Source organism: Callorhinchus milii, unplaced genomic scaffold, assembly GCF_018977255.1.
Source record: "Callorhinchus milii isolate IMCB2004 unplaced genomic scaffold, IMCB_Cmil_1.0 Scaffold2, whole genome shotgun sequence".
Lineage (NCBI taxonomy): Eukaryota > Metazoa > Chordata > Chondrichthyes > Chimaeriformes > Callorhinchidae > Callorhinchus > Callorhinchus milii.
This window is the reverse complement of record NW_024704743.1, coordinates 33018276-33036700: the sequence shown is the minus strand read 5'-3', so window position 1 is coordinate 33036700 and position 18425 is coordinate 33018276. Positions and strand designations below refer to the sequence as shown.

At 41.0% G+C, this 18425-nt stretch overlaps 1 protein-coding gene across 1 annotated transcript in view; it reads left to right on the top strand.

The window, feature by feature from the left end:
- LOC103184542 (F-actin-uncapping protein LRRC16A) overlaps positions 1 to 18425 on the top strand; it is a 205566-nt gene that overhangs the window by 115207 nt on the left and 71934 nt on the right. The window contains 3 exon segments of the mRNA XM_042332579.1: positions 1432 to 1486; positions 2564 to 2736; positions 10624 to 10692. Of these exon segments, the coding sequence (XP_042188513.1) occupies positions 1432 to 1486; positions 2564 to 2736; positions 10624 to 10692 (297 nt within the window).

Here is an 18425-nt window from a genome sequence, read left to right as displayed (position 1 = left end):
TTAGCCAATTTTAAGAAAATCTTATGGGCACTGATTTTCAAAATGTTATACTGTTGATAGAAGCGAATTAATGTTTCAAAACAGTCACAGTTCCAAGCCCTGCTATAGTTACAAGACAATGTCATCCTGTTGAGGTTTTGATATGAGGAAGGCTTTGCACAATTTAAGAATGGAACTTGTCAGTTATCAACACTGGTGTCTAATTTACAGCTTGTGTTAACCATGTGTTAACAACGGAATTATAAGTGCCCCTTTCATTGGTTGTTACTGAGCAATTTACATTGATAAAGCAGCTTTCAGTGCCTCGGAGCACTTCACGGAAATAGACTAATTGGAGATCAGATAAAATACAGGACCTAAATTAATGAGGCAATCAAATACTTAAAAGGTCCTTACATTAGACTAATAAATAATTAAGGTCACCTATAATTTCCTCTCTGCACATGATTCACACATGTTTTACACAACTCACATAATCTAGCCCCACTGTCAATCTAGCATCGATATTACAACACATGGATGGAGATACTGAGGCGTTAATTTCACTGCTGTGAAGCTCTACCACATTACCCGCCTCCGTCCGTACCCCACAACCGATGCAGCTGAAACCCTCATCCACGCCTTTGTCACTTCCCAGCTGGACTATTCCAATGCCCTCCTCGCTGGTCTCTCCAGCTCCACCATACACAAGATTCAATTAATTCAAACCTCCGCCACCCAGATACTCACCCACACGAATCTCTGTACTCCCATAACACCAGTCCTTTGCCAGGCTCCACTGGCTCCCAATCACCAAACAGATCGACTTCAAGATACTCTCAATACTTTTTCAAATCACTTCATTCCATCGCACCTCCCTACCTCTCTGACCTGCTTACACCCCATTCCAGCACCCTCTGCCTCCGCTCGGCTGGCTCCAGCCTCCTATTTGTCCCTCGTGCCCTCTGTTCCACCATTGGTGGCCGTGCCTTCAGTCACTACTCCCGGAACCTGTGGAACGCTCTCCCTCAGTCCTTCTGCCTTGCCCCCTCCCTCCCCACCTTCAAATCCCGTCTAAAGACTTTCCTTTTTGATCGTGCTTACGGTCATCTTTTCCCCCTGCCTCTCCCCTTGGCTCATTGTCACCTCCAGCACTGTGAAGCGCTCCGGGACGCTACCTCGCATGAAGGGTGCTATACAAATGCAAATTGTTGTTGTTGTTTGGGGACTGAAAGTAAGATGAGCTGAGCATAAAGCTGGTTTACACTTACCCAGTTTTATGTTGCATTGTGGTACAAACATCATGGTTGCTTTGCACCTATCTCCTATTCCTGTAATGTTTGCCTGTTGAGACACAGTTGGTGATTGTAGAATATTATTGTAGTGTAGAACTACTGATACATTCGTCATTAAACCTGCTGTGACTAACGAATGGTAAATCATGTTTAACAGGAACCTTATACCGGTCCTTGATAACCTTGTACAGATGATTCAGGATGAAGAATCAGTAAGTGCTACTTTCTTAATTTATGCATTTAACTTAATAGAAGTTTCTTTAAAAATATGTATTTTACGAAAATTGCATCATTTTTAAAAGTAATGTCACTTTTTGCGCAGTTTACCTAATAGCTTTGGTTCAAGTCATAAGGACATTAAAGTGAATCTTCTAATGTACTCGCACCTATCCAGTGCTTGTTGGATTTTGTAGAAAGCAGTGTAAGCCTGAACTGGAGTCCGAAAGGGGATTTGCTTTAAATATTGCTTCCAAAGATAATGTCTTCAAATGATCAGAATTTGGTGGGCCTCCTTCCCCACTTCCTTGCCACCTCCCCCTCAAAAGCCCTATTAATTTGTTAAGAGTGATTTACCTTTTTTTACCAGTAAGCCATACAGGTTTGAATAAACAGACATCTGGCCTATGTGTTGTATACCAAAAATCACTATCAGTTTGTATTTGTGATTGACTATTCTAGCAAGCACACGATCTTGCCCAGGTTCTTACAAAATAGAATCAAGCAAAGAGCAAGGCACTTGACCATGGCAGGAGGTACTTGCGACAATTAGTTAACCCTGACTAAAATTACATTAACCACTCTTTCCCCTCCTCCCCATTACCAGCGGGCTTCAAGCAGAACCCACAAAGCCATGAGAACAGATTGCTTCCCCACTTCCTTTTGGGAATTGGAGCGCAGGGAGGAATTAAAAATAAACCACATTGGAATGTGACAGAAGAAATTATTTCACAATACAAGCTGCTATCCATTCACTCCTGTCTTTTGCAGTTGCTGTTTATTTTTACATATTGCGGACGATTAATAATTTTTGCGTGCCTGGCATTGAAAAAGATAGCTGAGTAGGAAGTAAATGGATTCCTGCCTCCTCAGTCGTATTAATGCTGGGCACCAACCCTTTGAAATTACAGGAATTGTTTTTTCAGTAGTGAAACTATGTATAATATTGCTCAGATTGGCATAAAGTGATGTGATCCAGCAGAATTCCTTTTTATGAATAAGAGATTGTTATTAATTTCCTACTGAAACAACTTGATACTAAGTTTATTATATTATCTTTTTATTCTTTGCAGCCACTAGAATCGCTATCTGTAGCAGATTCCAAGCTTAAGGCTGACTTGACGATAATCATTAACGCTTTAGGCAGCAATTCGTCCTTGACTAAAGTGGACATCAGTGGGAATGGAATGGGAGACATTGGTGCCAAGATGCTAGCAAAAGCTCTGCAAATCAACACCAAGCTCAGGTAAGATTGTATTTCTGCTAACATAACTTATAATGGCTGATGTATAGTGGTTTAACAAATACAATACAACATTGCATTTATAAAGCATCTTTCATGTCAGGAGGTCGTCCCAGAGATGCTGAAAGTCAGGGATTAAGACCTGAGCTGGTGGGGGAGGTGGTTGGGATCAGGGAGGGTGGAGTGTAGAGAGGGTAGAAGGGTGGCTGAACGGACATTGAATATCAGGAGGGTTTTGAGGCGTGCCTTGAAGGAGGCAAGGGAGGAAGCGAGGCAAAGGGAATGTGGGATGGAGTTCCAGAGGGTGGGGGCAGTGAGGCTGAGTGCCCGACCACCGACGGTGAGGCTGGCCGGGTGGAGGACATGGAGCAGGCTGGAGCCTGCTGAGCGGAGAGCGCAGACAGGTTAATAAGGGGTTAGCAGGTCGGAGAGGTAGGAGGGGGCTATGGAGGGCCTTGAAGGTGAGGACGAGAATTTTGAATTTGATCCTCTGATGGATGGGGAGCCAGCGGAGCCGGGTGAGGGTGGGTGTGATGGGGCTACTTAAGGGTGCTTTTTGGCTTGTCTTGTCGGTCGAATTAATGAATACATGCAGCATGCACAATCAATCCAGTGTGATATCGATGATCTCTCAGTCCAGCTGCTGCCAAAGCTCACATTATTCACCTGCTGGATGACTGATGGGGAAGTCTATAACTCAGTGATGTAGTCCCTTGTGCTAGGGAAATTCCTCTGAATATGTTCTTGGCTTTTGATTAAGGAAATTACCTAAGTAGAAAAAACTGAAGTCTTGTATAATTGGTAGTACGTTCTCAGTTTGGTTCCTGGCTCGAAGTTGAACTTGCCTCATACATTATGTAATTTTGTTATTGCTCCTTCCAGCAACCTGTTTCTGTTTTACTTGCTATTTGGCCATTTAAAGGCACGCTATTTGAATGCCAAAGAATTCTTCTGGTTTAATTTTCTTTCATAGATTTCCTCCTGTTTAAATTTCAGTAATGGATAATTAAGAGATTAGAATTACAGATGTATGCAAATGGAATATTTATTAAGTATTAGATTAGTAATATTTCGTAATAGTAATATTTTTATTAGGAAAAAANTTTGTTCACTCAATCCACAACTGTTTGTGAGATACTTCTGTGCGCAATTGACTGCCGTGTTTCGCCCACAAATATACAGTCAATTCACTTTACAGTATATTCTGTGAAATGCTTTGAGACATCTAGAAGATGTGAAAAGCGCTATATCAAATACAAGGATTATTCTTAGTAGTAGTAGTATATGCTAAATGGTGGCCAGTGTTTGTTTATTTTGAAATAAAAAGAAGTTGCTGGGAATACCAGTCAGTCAGGCAGCATCTATGGAGAGCGGAAAGTCAATTAACGTTTCAGGTCAATGCCCTTTTGTCAGAACCTCTGTTCTGATGAAAGGTCATCGACCTGAAACTCACTTTCCTCTCTCCGTAGATGCTGCCTGATCTACTGAGTGTACCCAGAAACATGTGCTTTTAGTTCAGATTTCTGGCATCCGCAGTATTTTGTCTTTTGTTTATTTAGATTTTAGTGCTGAGATCATGCCACACTCGGCCTTTTTTGGTTTTGTTTAGGTAACATTGCAATTCCAAAATTAAAAGCATCGCCGCTCCGTGCTAAAACCACGAGTGTGTTGCCTTCCCCTCTGAATACCTTCCATATGTATGCGGATGACACCCAACTCTATCTTTCTGCCTCCACCCTCAACTCCAGGACCACTGCTGTCCTGACAGACTGTCTGTCGGACATCAAGTCCTGGATGAGGGGAAATTTCCTACAGTTGAATGTGAACAAGACTAAGACCCTCCTCATTGGCTCGAGCCAGTGCCTCAGCACCTCAGGCTCTGGCAGCATCAGCCTCCATGATTGCACACTTCAACTCAAGCCAGTCAGGAACCTCGGTGTCTTGTTCGACCCTCAACTGTCTTTTCTTCCCCACATCCAAGCCATGACCCGCTCTGCCTTCCGTCACCTCCGTAACATTGCCCGACTCCGCCACTACCTCACTCCTCAGGCCTCTGAAATTCTTGTTCATGCCTTCATCACCTCCAGGCTCGACTATGCAAATGCCCTGCTTGTCAGCCTTCCCAACTCCTCCCTCTACAGGCTGCAGATAATCCAGAACTCTGCAGCCCGTGTCCTCTCCCGCACCAAACTCCGTGACCCCATCTCCCCCATTCTCGCCCGACTCCATTGGCTCCCTATCCTTCAGAGGATCCAGTTCAAGATACTGGTCCTCACATACAAAGCCCTCTATGGCCTCGCTCCACACTGCCTCTGTGACCTCCTAACCCCCTACCAACCCGCCTGCTCTCTCTGCTCAGCCGGTTCTGGCCTGCTCCACGTCCCCCGACCCACCCGCCCCACCATTGGGGGAAGAGCCTTCAGCCACTCTGGCCCCAACCTCTGGAATTCCATCCCCGAATCACTCAGCCGCGCTGCCTCCTTAGCCCCCTTCAAGTCCCGCCTCGAGACCCTCCTCTTCGACCATGCTATCGGCCACCTCCCCTTCCTTCTCCCCCGCTGACCCCAGCTCGGGTCTGAAATGGACGTCCTCCCGACATGAAAGGCGCAAAACAAATGTAATCTTGTTGTTGTTGTTGCTCTCCTGCCTCTATCCATGATAATAATCCTTGCATTTGGTACAGGGCATAATTGCATTGTCAAGACATCTCAAAGCGCTGCACAGGATATACTGTAAACTGGATTGATGCGTATTTTGTGAAGTGTAATGACTATTTTATAGGTGAAATGCGCAGCTAATTTTGCGCACAGCAGTGTCCCACAAGCAGCCATCAAGTGGATGGTCAATTTATTTGGGGAGTAGTTGGCCAGGACACTGGGAGAAACTCCTTTTTTTCCAATTAGTGACATGGAATGCTTAATAACCACCAGAGCAGCCAGCTGGGACCTCAGTTTAACGTCACCCTGAAGGACAGAACCTCCCAACAATTCAGACCGCCCCCCCTCCCCCCCCCAGTGTATTGGAGTGTCAGCTTGGACTCAGATTTGCACTATAACAAGTTATATTATAACAAGGTCAGATTGTATTTATTAGAAATATTCGAGGCCAGTGCTGTGGATTGTGTGGTGGCAGTGATTTGCACACAGATGAATCAGTGAGCAGGTAGATGTCTCCAGGCCTCAAGTACAGAGGTTGGCATCAATTTCCTCTCACAATGTTATACAAGAGAGAGGTACTTATTTGCCTAACCCTTCAAGGCAAAGAACTTCCCTTAGCAGTCGTATTGTCCTTTAGCTTGTACATTTTGCAAGTTGAAGAGCCAATGCATTATAAACTATAAATGTATTTTTATGAACCAAAATCACACTACCTCTACATTTTTTTCCCCTCTAATAACCCCCCAACTTGCTGGACTCCCAAGTATTCAGAATTGGAATCCAGTCGGACCGAGTCTGAAACCTAAAAATTAAAAACAAAAACATTCCATGGACCAAATATTTCCGCAGAGCATGTATAGACTTCCGACAGCTCAACTCCTAGCATACAGCAATGCCGCGCTGAGCAGCCTCACTGTTCTCGCTGGCCTTCACAGCAGCCAAGGATATCAACTTTGACTCAGTTTGAACGCCACGAGCAGAAGAGGGCTTATTCACTATCACAGAATTCAAACAATTACAATGCCAATACCGGCATTTACTGGCATTTTTGAATTTTGTTTTTACCAGTTTCAGTGTATCCATGGCCTTGCCCTTTCCTGCCTCAGTGACCTGCAACCCCTTATCAACCTGTCCGCTCTCTCCGCTCATTGGGCTCCGGCCTGCTCCATTTCGCCCACCTGGCCATCCCCCCCATCGGCAGTCGAGCCTCCGTCCCCATCCTTTAGAACTCCATCCCACATTCCTTTTGCCTCGCTCCCTCCCTTGCCTCCTTCAAGGCACGTCTCAAGACCTTCCTCTTCGGGCACCCTCCCTGCCTCCACACTCCCTTACCCCAATCACCCGCCCTGCTTGGGTCCAAATCCCTGACTGTCCAGTGCCTTGGGACGTCCTCCCGACGTGAAAGGCACTATAATAATGTAATTTTGTATTGTATTTCAGTTCACTGGTGTGAGCTTAGTTCACCCAGTTCACTGTGTGAGCTGGGACAATGAGTGGGGAGAGAATACCATAACTGAGTTTAATATGACATCCACTGATGCACTTTCCAGTGTAGGTCTCTGGATAGGTGTGAATAGTTGGCCTGTTTCTTTTCCTTCCCTTTTCCCCCTACCCCACACTTCCTTTCCCACCCCACTGGGAACTGTGGCTAATTATCTTGCACCCACTGTTTCACTTACTAACCAGTTTCTACCTGTATGGTTTAAATGCATGATGGCAACAGCCAAAGAAAATCAGCGCTTTCGGTGCTCAATACATGAGCTTCAAAGCTGTAATGGCGATCTGGTGCCGTCAAAAATGACGGTGAAAGTGTCCCCTGTCAAATGGTCAATTTTTATTAGATTTTTATTAGATTGTAGTAAAATCTTTCAGAGTTCCAAGATTATAATAATAATAATAATAATAATAATCCTTGCATTTGATATTGCGCTTTTCACGTCGGGAGGACGTCCCAAAGCGCTTCACAGAACACACTGTAAAGTGAATTGACTGTATATTTGTGGGCGAACGCGGCAGCCAATTGCGCACAGCAATGTCCCACAAACAAATGATTATTAGATTATTAGATTTACAGGTCTAGTTCTGAAACTAGTTTCTGTAACCACAGGTATATATCCAAAAGCCTCATTGAAATACTGGTGGGGTTGTGTTGAGATTGTCTCCATTTAAAAAAAGATTATTAAAGGAGGCAATTTATTGCACTTTCATTTCTCACTTGCTTTGCTCGGACCCACACTGGGACATATGACCTCCGTGTTAAGGGCAGATCTGAAAAGAGTATGATTATAATAATAATCTTTGCATTTGATATAGCACCTTATCATGTTGTTGAGACGTATTAAAGCGCTTCACAGAATACATTGTAAAGTGTGTATCTTAAAATTACTGTATTACTGTATCTTGTGGGCGAAATGCGGCAGCCAATTACGCACAGCAGCGTGCCACAAACAGTCATGGATTGAGTAACCGAATTGTTATTTTATTTATTTATTTTTTGGAATGGATTATTATCCCCGGTTAGCGATCCGCCAATCGACTTAACAGCTGGGTTCCTACTTAGTCCTAGGTAAACAGAGGCATGTGAAGTAAGGAAATTTGCCTAAGGTTTCTCTCGGCCCAGGAAATGATTATGGTGATAGTGGTACAAAGATATCTCTAAGGAGAATGCCAAGTGCATACCTGAATTTGTGGATCCCTGCTGAGTTATAGTGATTTCAAGCTTATTGTAAGCGTCATTTTCCAATGAGTACTGACAACATAATGCCTGCAAAGATCATATGGAGTATGTCCATCAAAATATGTATAGTCCTTCAGAGCATTTGGAAGCCACATTACTTTCCGGAGTTGTGTGGCTTTGTGTGAGCCTTTTGCGGCCAAAAGAAGCACTGATGGTTTTGACTCCTGATAAATGATTCAAAACATAACTGAGATTGGGAGATTTCTGGAAGTCTGTTCTAGAGACCGTCTTAGTTGTAGTCGGAAGCAATTAACTCGAATCATCTGAACTTTTTCACTGCGTAAACGTTTGTTGAAAGAAATACCTTCCCAGAAGGACCTGTCATCATTCTTTGCTTCTGAGTTCGAAATTTTGACCCACAGTGTGGAGTTATTAGGCCTGATCTTCCTGTCTTAAGATGTCCCTGTTGAATAATATTCAGACATCAGTCTTTTCTTTGTTAGGTTGTATTTTTAGCTTTTAAGTTCATTCCATTTTTAGCAAGGAAATCCATTTCTTGATCCAAAAATTTATTCATTTTTTCTTTTATGTATGCTACATAATCGTTATTTGAAACCCACTCGATCAACCATGTTAATTTCTGAACCATTCTCAAATCCAGCCAGGCCTCCATGACACAGTTTTTTGTCCCCTTTGAGTTGTTGTCTGCCCTGCTTGAGCCCTCCTTCCACCATCGAAGTGTGAAGTTGTGAATGTTTGAGACTTGTAGAGTAGTGGTTAGCGCACTCACCTCGCAAGCGAGAGGACCCCTGGTTCGATACTCGGGCAGAGCAAAACCGTAGGTAAATTTCCTTACTCCACACGCCTCTGTAATAAATAGGAACCTGGTTGTTAGTCAATTGGCAGATTGCTTTCCAGGCAAAACCGTAGGTAAATTTCCTTACTCCACACGCCTCTGTAATAAATAGGAACCTGGTTGTTAGTCAATTGGCAGATTGCTTTCCAGGGGTAGTTATGCTCCCCCTCCCCCACAAAAAAAAACAACCATTTGGTCACTCGATCCACGAGTGTTTGTGGGACACTGCTGTGCATAATTGGCTGCCGTGTTTTGCCCACAAACTATACGGTTAATCCACTTTATAATATATTCTGTGAAGCGCTTTGAGATGTCTGGACAACATAACAAGGCGCTTTATCAAATGCAAGAATTATTATTATGAGCTTCCCCAATCCTGCAGGACCTATGAAACCATGCTGACCAAGCATGGCTGGGATTTGTTGCATACCTATTGGCTGACTTCTCACAAAGATCACCAGAGAGCAAGGCTGTTATCTGTTGCTATATCACCAGAGTATGTACATTGCCTGTGGTTCACCTGGAATCGGAAATGCTTTGTGCTTCCTTACACCCTGTAATATATTTTCTCATTTAGTTATCCATCTCCCTTTTCAATGCTGTTGTAGACTTTGCTTCAACAGCGCTTTGTGGTATTGCATTCCACGTTTTATATAATATAATATGTCTATGAGTGCGTGTCTTTCTCTCTCTGTCTGTGAGTGTGTGTCTTTCTCTCTCTGTGTCTGTGTGTGTGTCTCTCTCTGTGTTTCTGTCTCTATGTCTGTGTGCAGTGCCGGGGCCCTAAGTGGCCGGAAGTGGTGACCTCCTGTAGCACCCGCCCCAGTCTTGTCGAGCAATGCTGTTTTCTGGAGGATCTCCAGGCCCTTTGGGCCTATGCTGGTGTTCCCCCATCCCCAAGTGGACTACTCAGTTTACTTTGTTAAAGAAAGCATTCATATTATTCTTTGCAACAATCTAATATGTGTTATTCATCTTTAATTTTTATCAGTAAAGTGAAAAAATGTAGGTTAGCAGTAAAATGTACCTCTCAGTAGCACCAATCAACCCCCCACAATTTTCCGTAAAATTTGTTAAATTTCCCCGCAATATTTGTGAAATATTTCTGCAATTTTCTATTGGCCTTGTTTATCACTCAACCGTAATGCGGTGTCCCATGCATCAGCTCCTATTCATGACAATTGTTTCAATTTAAATAACTAGTGCAATCAGGAACATAACCCCAGTTCTTTATCTGATAATTCTAGTGACTACTTTGTTGACCTGAACCACGTAGGAAGCCATTTAGACAATGTTGGCTTTAATTCTTATTTAAATTACAATCTATCAGTATGACAAAGCATTGCAAGCCTCAAATCTTTTCATTGGTTGTGTAATGCTTGGAAATGATTCCTGTACATAGTTTTACCATTTGGATATAGAAATATAGTCCTTTGTCATAACATGGTGTATTTATCCTTTTCCATATATTAGTGGAATCCTAAGACACTCAGGTTTCTTTTAATGGCTTTGTATAATCCTGTTGATTGGGCTGTCAGCTTGCCTTGTTGTGGGATGTCTTACAGTTACTATTTTAGATCAGAATATTAATAGCTGATTCCGATTTCCATGCTTGTTTTCCCCGGAGTTTCATTTTACATCGACAGGATTTTTAATTGTTTCATTCAAAAATGTGTAATGTGATTAATTTCTTTCAACAGGACTGTAATATGGGACAAGAATAACATAACTGCACAGGGATTCCAGGATATTGCTGTTGCTTTAGAAAAGTAAGTAACGCAATCAGATTCTCTCTATTTTTCCTCTTAACTGTAAATCATAAAGCTCTCCATATTTCCTTAAAATAGCTTCTTCAAATTATTCATAGTTGCAGTAGCAGATGGTGGTCATACAGCTGCTGGTGTTGATATGAGTTGCTGCTGGAAGCTGTGCTTTCATATACATTCATGACAGCTAATGCACTTTGCATAGCAAGGAGGGAATGTTAAAATTTATATAAGACACTGGTGAGATTGCAGGGGTAAAATGCATCCAGGGCTATCATCGCAACAAAATAGAGGGGAGTTTACAAGAAATGTTTTGTACTATGGGTTAAAGGGGGTTGAAGTTGAGTCCAGCTCAGAAAGACCGCTTATGAACATCATCATTCAGAAGTGAATTGCATAAATATTTGAAGAACTATGGGGGTGGGGGGGGGGGGGGGTTGGCGGGAGTGAGAACGGGATTAGCGTAGATGATTCCAGTAGTGTGTGCAAACACCAGCACATTCACACATGCCTATATATACTGTGTATATTCCATTACTCTGTGAACCACAAGGAAAATGACTGCTTCAAACCTCAGTTTTAACTCTTCATCTAAATTAAACCATGGAAAACAGTCTAGCCATTGAAATGCTGATGTGCTTTGTTTTTACTGCAAGCAAACAGTGGACAAGGGAAGTTGTTCGTGCCATTCATACGAGCACATCAGGGAGTTTTGATTGGGAACCAATCCAAATGTTTTGGAATGGTTGCAGATTAGTGAAATATTTGTCAAAGATCACACAAAGTACAGTTGGCTTTTATAAATAGCAAAAAACTATCATTCCTATTATAATTGGTCAAAACTGTTACACAGTCTTATAATATTTTGTTTTATGAATGATTTGGTCTCATTTTTAGTTATTTTTTAGTTGTGTGACAATCCTGTAGTTCAAGTTCAACAGCTTGTTGTGAACTTAGTGATGTTTTGTTTGCTGCATTCACGTGTTTATAGTCACTGTGCCAGGCCAGTGTCTACGTCACTTGGGTTGTTCTTAGTTGCTGGCCACTGGCAGATGTTGACTCTCAATTTTAAAATCAACTTTAAATGTCATAGTTTTTTCCCACTGAAATGTGAGTTGCCTCTTCCATTATTGCACTTTGTCAAGTTGCTCCAAAGTATTAACAATGACTGCTGTGCTCAACTACTTCACTGCTACACTTTTCTGACTGCAAAAATGTCCAAGTTTGATTCCATCAGACATAATGTCCCAGTGATTTATTGGTTTACACTTCCAGCATAAATGTAAAAACAAATGTACCAATTAAACAATATTTTGAGCTAGTTCAGTTGATCTGGGAGAAAGAATCTGGATCCTTGAGGATTGAAATTTATAACATAGAAGACCATGTGGCTCATTGTGTTCACAGAGTGCATCAGTTTATCAAGCCCTCAGTGTCTGTTCAGATCGTTGTGTCATCTTCATTGGTGCAGCCTATCTGCTCCCGCTGAGGGAGTCTCCTCAACCTCTGCTCTGATCCCACTCCGGGTTGTGACAGACAGTTAACATTAGGAAGTGGTTCCCATCTCGGTCATACAGGAGAAAACTTAGTGCCAAGGAATAACTACTGGATAACGTGTAGATCATGATAAGCTGTTTTATCTTGTACAGAACAGTAGAACTAGAGGACATGGCCTGCGATTGAAGGGGGGTAAATTCAAAACAAATCTGCGGAAACCCTATTTCAATGAGCGAGTAGTAATGTATGGAACAGGCTCCCGAGGGAGATGGTGAAAACAGAAAGTGTTGATTCTTTCAGAAGGAAATTGGATAGATTTCTGTTGGGAAATAATATCTCGCGATACAGTACGTATTTTGGGACATGCCACGTGCATGTGACTGCCAGGATGGTGAAAGGCGAACTGGATGGATCTTGGTCTTCTTTTGTCTAGCAATTCTTATATTATGTTCTTAATCTCTTGACTTTTCAGTGCTTATCTTTCAGCTTCACTTGTTTAAGTGGCTGTCATTGCATGCTCCTGATACGACAGGGGTCATTAGGACTTCGACTCCAACAGTACTGTAGTGCTTATCTGCTTATTAGATTTTTTCGGTCAGTAGCGTTGGAACTTATTGAGGATTTTGTAAAGTATATTTATTTATTGTGTTACAGAGCAGCCAGAGTTAGCAGAAATAACCAGGACAAATAATTTTATTTATGAGACATGATGTAGCAATTCTTGACAGAATAGATAAGCATCTCAATATTGTGTTGGAATGTTTTTTTNCTATCCATAGGTTTGTAATATGAAAATGAATACCACTGAGGGAATTGTTGATTTCTGTAATATTCATTCCAATAATCCATTACACAATACAAGTTGCAAGCTGCTGCTTTTAATTAAATTGGGATGCCTTTGAACAGTGTACAACTAATTTTAATAAATCACCAGTAATAGCTTCCACATCTTTTTTAATTTCTTCCTAGTTTTTGCTTTTGCATTTAGTGTCTTGATTTATTATAAAAATTGGAGTGCATTAAGAGTTCCCTTAGGTCTACAAAAATAGCTGCTAACAGGTGACTTGCCAAAAGATAAAATTGGTCATTAACGTCATGGTTAATTGTGGGATATTATGCGCAAGTTAGCTGCTGCTTTTGCCTTCAATACACAGTCACTACACTTTACAGTAGAATCCTGTAAAGCACTTTTTGAGACATTTCAGCTGTAGTAAAGCACTATATCAAATGCATTCTTATTGTGTAAATAGTAACCACTTGAGCAATGTAGAGGGCAGGAGCTCACTGTGAGGGTCGACTGGTATCATTGGAACCACAGTAGAAGAAAAACAAGTAGTCAAGAGAAGGGTTGAAAATTGGCAGAGAAATAATCCCTCATTAAAATTGTTCTAAACATCCACAAAAACTAAAGTAAGAAAATATAAACATGGATCTGTACCAAGCTGCAAAACAAGCATTGTGTGAGCCCATCTTTATGTGTGATGCTGCACTCAGCTTTTTCTTCCAGTCGGGTTGGTGAATTTGAATGAATTAAGTTTCCTGTGCCGATGTTTAAAATGCTTTTCAACCAAGCAATAGTAGAAAAGGGACTGATTTCAGTTTAATCATATTTTTAATCCATTATTCCTGGCTGCCAGAGGACAGTCACTGAATCACAAAGCAGTTTCCAACCTGCCATCTGAATACTGGGAAATCGTAATGCTAAAGGCACTCTGATATTCATATGTGAAAACTGCATTTTTGATGCAGCTGCATTTTGCAATGCAATACTTCTGTAGTTTCTTAAATATTAAATCTCTTCTTGAATTTTTTTGAGCCGTTCAAATGCATCTTTTCTGTACCTCCAAGTATCATGATATTCAATAAGCGGAAGAAAGCCATACACCAGGTGATGAGCTACTCAGAAATATACCCATTTGAAGCTCATGAAGTGCGTGTTTATAGGAAGTTTTATAGTAATTAAGTAGTCATCTCTGAAATAGAGTTCATAAATTATTTTAAAAAGGAAATTGATGTTTCCTTGTAGAGGAGGATATTAAAAAATATGGGGAAATGTGCAGAAGAGTGAGATGGCTAACGTATGACCTGTTTCTGTGCTGTAACATTCTATAATTCCATAATATAAATTGTGTATAAACCTGACCTAATGGTATCTAACTAGTTATTAGTGATTTACATTCTGTCCCCTTTTGTAAATGCAGATAGCAGTGCTGTTTACATCTGGGAATTAAAGTGATGACATAAAAAGGGGTCCTTTATTCACATTTTGCATGGAAATTAGCTGGGATATTGACAGCATGATTCTATAAGGCAGAGTTTTATTTTCAGGAGTTCACTGTATATACCACCTAAGTGATATATAGGTGATATAGTACCCAGTATGTCAAAATATCTGAGCACTTCACATGAAATCGTTATGGACGTGACTATTTGTAGACAAACATGGCAGCTGTTATAACACAACAACTTGCATTTATATAGCACCCTTCATGCTGGACTGCGTCTCGGAGCGCTTAACACATAATAAAGCCCCAGAACCGCTATGAAGTGGGTTCCAGGTCATTTGGAAGAGTGTTGGCCGGAACACCAGGAGAAGCTCCCTTCCCTTTTCAGATAGTTTCACCAGATTTTTATCATGCACCCGAAGAACAAGCCAAAGGGATTTCAGTTTAAAGTCTCATCTGAATCATATGCGCTACTGTACTTTGTGGCGAAAGCATTAATTGAGCAAAAATGCAGACAATGGCAAGAGAGAAGTTGCTAGGTTCACATTGGAAGGGATTGGAAACATTTCAAAGCTGAACATGAAAACTTTGGCAGCCTGTTGTGGATGAGTGCCAAGACTTTGCTTGGTGCCTCTGTTTAATAACACAGTCGATATCAGGAATTGTACAGAGTTGTGATGTGAATTTAAATATGCTCCAGTAAATTTGTGTATTTGTGTAAGTAAATAAGTGTTAGATTAGTGCTGGATCATGTGCCAAATTATTGTGCTTAGATATATACATGTATCTATTGTATAAAAGATTTCCTATACATTGCATTACAACATTTTGGCTTACAGTACTCCATACATGTAATTGCATTACTCAGGGATATTCTACTCCCGGTGACTCTTATAGAAATGGGAAGCTGGTATTTTCATTATGGAGGGTGAAATTTCTTCTGAACACTGGATTATACTATATAAGGTGTATCAGCGAGTGTGTTCAAAGGTCATGGTCTAGCCTCCGTGTGTAGTTGATATCCACAAGCAACCAAAGTGTCAAGTAGTAATTAGGACAGCCTTTACCTCCTTACTCAAGTGGTTTGTGTTCAATTCAAGTGATTCCTCAGCCTATAGCTATTGGGTTCTGATGGTGTAAGTGCAATGCTGCCTTGTGTGTGTTAAGTGACTGTGATATTAAGAATTTTAGACCCCTTAACCAGTCTGTTAGATGCAGATTATGTTCTTCCAAATTGACTGGTGATGAATTTCTGTGCGGGAGATCATTTCATGGAGCCAACAGGATGATCTGATTACAGCTGAATGGGGGAATAAGCTGAGCATATCAAGGTCAAGAACATAAATCCATAAAGACTTCGACTTCTACTCTGACCTTTGTTTTAGTGAGGTGACATCTAATTTGCAGCATCAGTTTTCTTATCTGAGCGTCTACATTTTGCTTAATAAAGGAGCCTGTGGCTTGCCTGATGTGACCTCATGAAGAAACACAAATGCTATACACCTTTGAGACTAATTCATATCAACATTAACTCTTGCCACTGCATAATTGGAATTTAAAGGTTGCGGTGGACCCAAATAATCACACCACTGGTTTTAACTTTCAAAAGCTAATGTTGTTCATTTTTGTTTACAAGATGCTGGAAATGCACAATGGGTCAAATAGCTTCTGAATGTGAAAGATAAAGAATGTAGTTTAACCTGCAGATTCCTGGCATCTCTTGTTTTCATTTCAAATGTTTGCCATTCTGAGCTTTGCTTTTTATCTCCAGCTTTGGGTGGCGCTGGCAATCCAAGAGGCCAGGCAACACTGCGGAGCAGAGATTTAAAATTTCATTCAGCTGTTTTCTTCTTTTGTGTTTTTGATACATAAAAGCTATATGGAACAATATTTCCAGATTTCATAGGCAAGTGATTATTATGCTTGCATTTTAATGTGAAGCACTTTGGGACGTCCTCCCCACGTGAAAAGCGCTATATCAAATGCAAGGATTATTATTATTATTATAACTGCTCGGGAGCTGCTTTACGCTCCGTGAGCCAGAAGGAAAATGAATGAGAGCAAGATCTTAAGGTTAAAGAGATGGATCTTAAGGTGGATTTTAAAGGTAGGGAGAGAGAAAAAGCGAGGTAGGTTGCAGAAGGTTTCAGAGGTAGTATGAGGTGAGGCCTTAAGGGATTTGAACTTAAGGACAAAGATCTTAAAATAATTATATAATAATAATCTTTGCATTTGATATAGCACTTTGTCACGTCTTCGCGACATCTCAAAGCGCTTCACAGAATATACTGTAAAGTGAATTGACCGTATATTTTGTGAGCGAAATGTGGCAGCCAATTGTGCACAGCAGTGCCCCATAAACAGTCGTGGATTGAAGTGACCAATTTATTTTTTTTACCCCCGGAAAAGCGATCCGCCAATTGACTAACATCCGGGTTCCTACTTACTGCTAGGTAAACAGAGGCATGTGGAGTAAGGAACCTTGCCCAGCATTTTACCCTGCTGAGAATCGAACCCAGGTCTCTCGCTTGCAAGGCGAGTATTCTAACTACTGAGCTTCAGAACTCCACAAAATGTAAGATTGTGCAAATTTTAGAAAGTTCACCCTAAATTCAATATTACTTTGGAAGCTTGTTTGCCGCAGGTCTTTTGAGAATTGTGTCAAATGTGGCTTCCAAATTAAGACTGAATTTAGAAATTTTACAAAGATTCTTATTTTCTTAAACTTTAATACGATGGTCAGGAAATAATGCTTTAAGGCCACTGGTACGACTTGTACATTGTGGCCTATTATTTAACTATCAGATTGATTTATGTTAAATCAATTATGTTTACACCAGAACTATTTCATAACTATTGTAATAAAAATATCTTTGCATTTGATATTGCACCCTAATTTAGGTCAATGTCTCAAAGAGCTTCACAGTAATTACTGTCAAGTGTTTTGTGTGTTTGTGGGTGAAGGCAGCATCTAATTTGTGCACAGCAATGTCCTACAAATAACCAGGAGGTGAAGGATCAATTTAACTGGAGGATTGTTGACCAGAACACTGGGAAAAAGGTCCCCTTTTATGGAAATGTCTTAGTACTCAGACTTGTTCAGGGTTGTGGTTTCTCACCGCACCATCGTTTTTGGTATATATCCGAGCTGTGAATTCTTTAGATGTTACCCACAAGACCATATCCAAGTTGGTCACAGTGTAGCATTTACTGCTAAGCTATCCACTTTCTCTTTCCATTCATTCCCCTTCAGCTCATTTGCAGAACATCCCTTCCTCATACCTTGTGGCACTTCCCTGCTGTTGATCGTCTTGGGAGAGAGAAAATCAATTGAACCGCCAGTTAATTACTGAGGACAACTTTGGTTGCCTCCAAGGTATAGGACTGGAATCTGAATTAACTTAGCTAAGTGCAAATGGGACCAAGTTTCTTCATCCTATTCTCTCTTCCCTCCATACCCTCTCATCACATATTGTTGTCAGACTGAAGATCTGATGAGCTTTGGTAAACTGACATTGAATACAGATCGAATGAAATGTACCTCTCATCAGTGTTACGTGAAAGTTTATTTGAAGTACAATCTGTTAAACTGATACAGATGAGTTCGGTGAGTGAATCATTTCTAGTGTCAGATGAAAAGGACTGTCTCGTTTTCCTTCTCATGGTCAGTTAAATTAGCTAACAGACTGGTGCTAGTTTAGCCCTTTGGATTTTAGTACACTGCTCTGCTTTGCAGACGTAGATCAGTTTACAAAAGCTACATTCTTGCAAATATGTACTTAATTAATTGGGTTAAAGGTTTAATCCTTTGTTGACTGCTACAGCTTATTTGTACATAAACAGGAGCCCAAAATACACCGCAATTTGACAATGCAATGGGACAACAATCAGTCTTCAAAGGGTTATCTCCGATGAGAGACTTCAAATCATTAGTGAGTCAAACTCTTGTAAATCTCAAACAACGTTACCTCAAAATAAAATGGATCTTTTTCTGCAATTTTTAAAATATATATA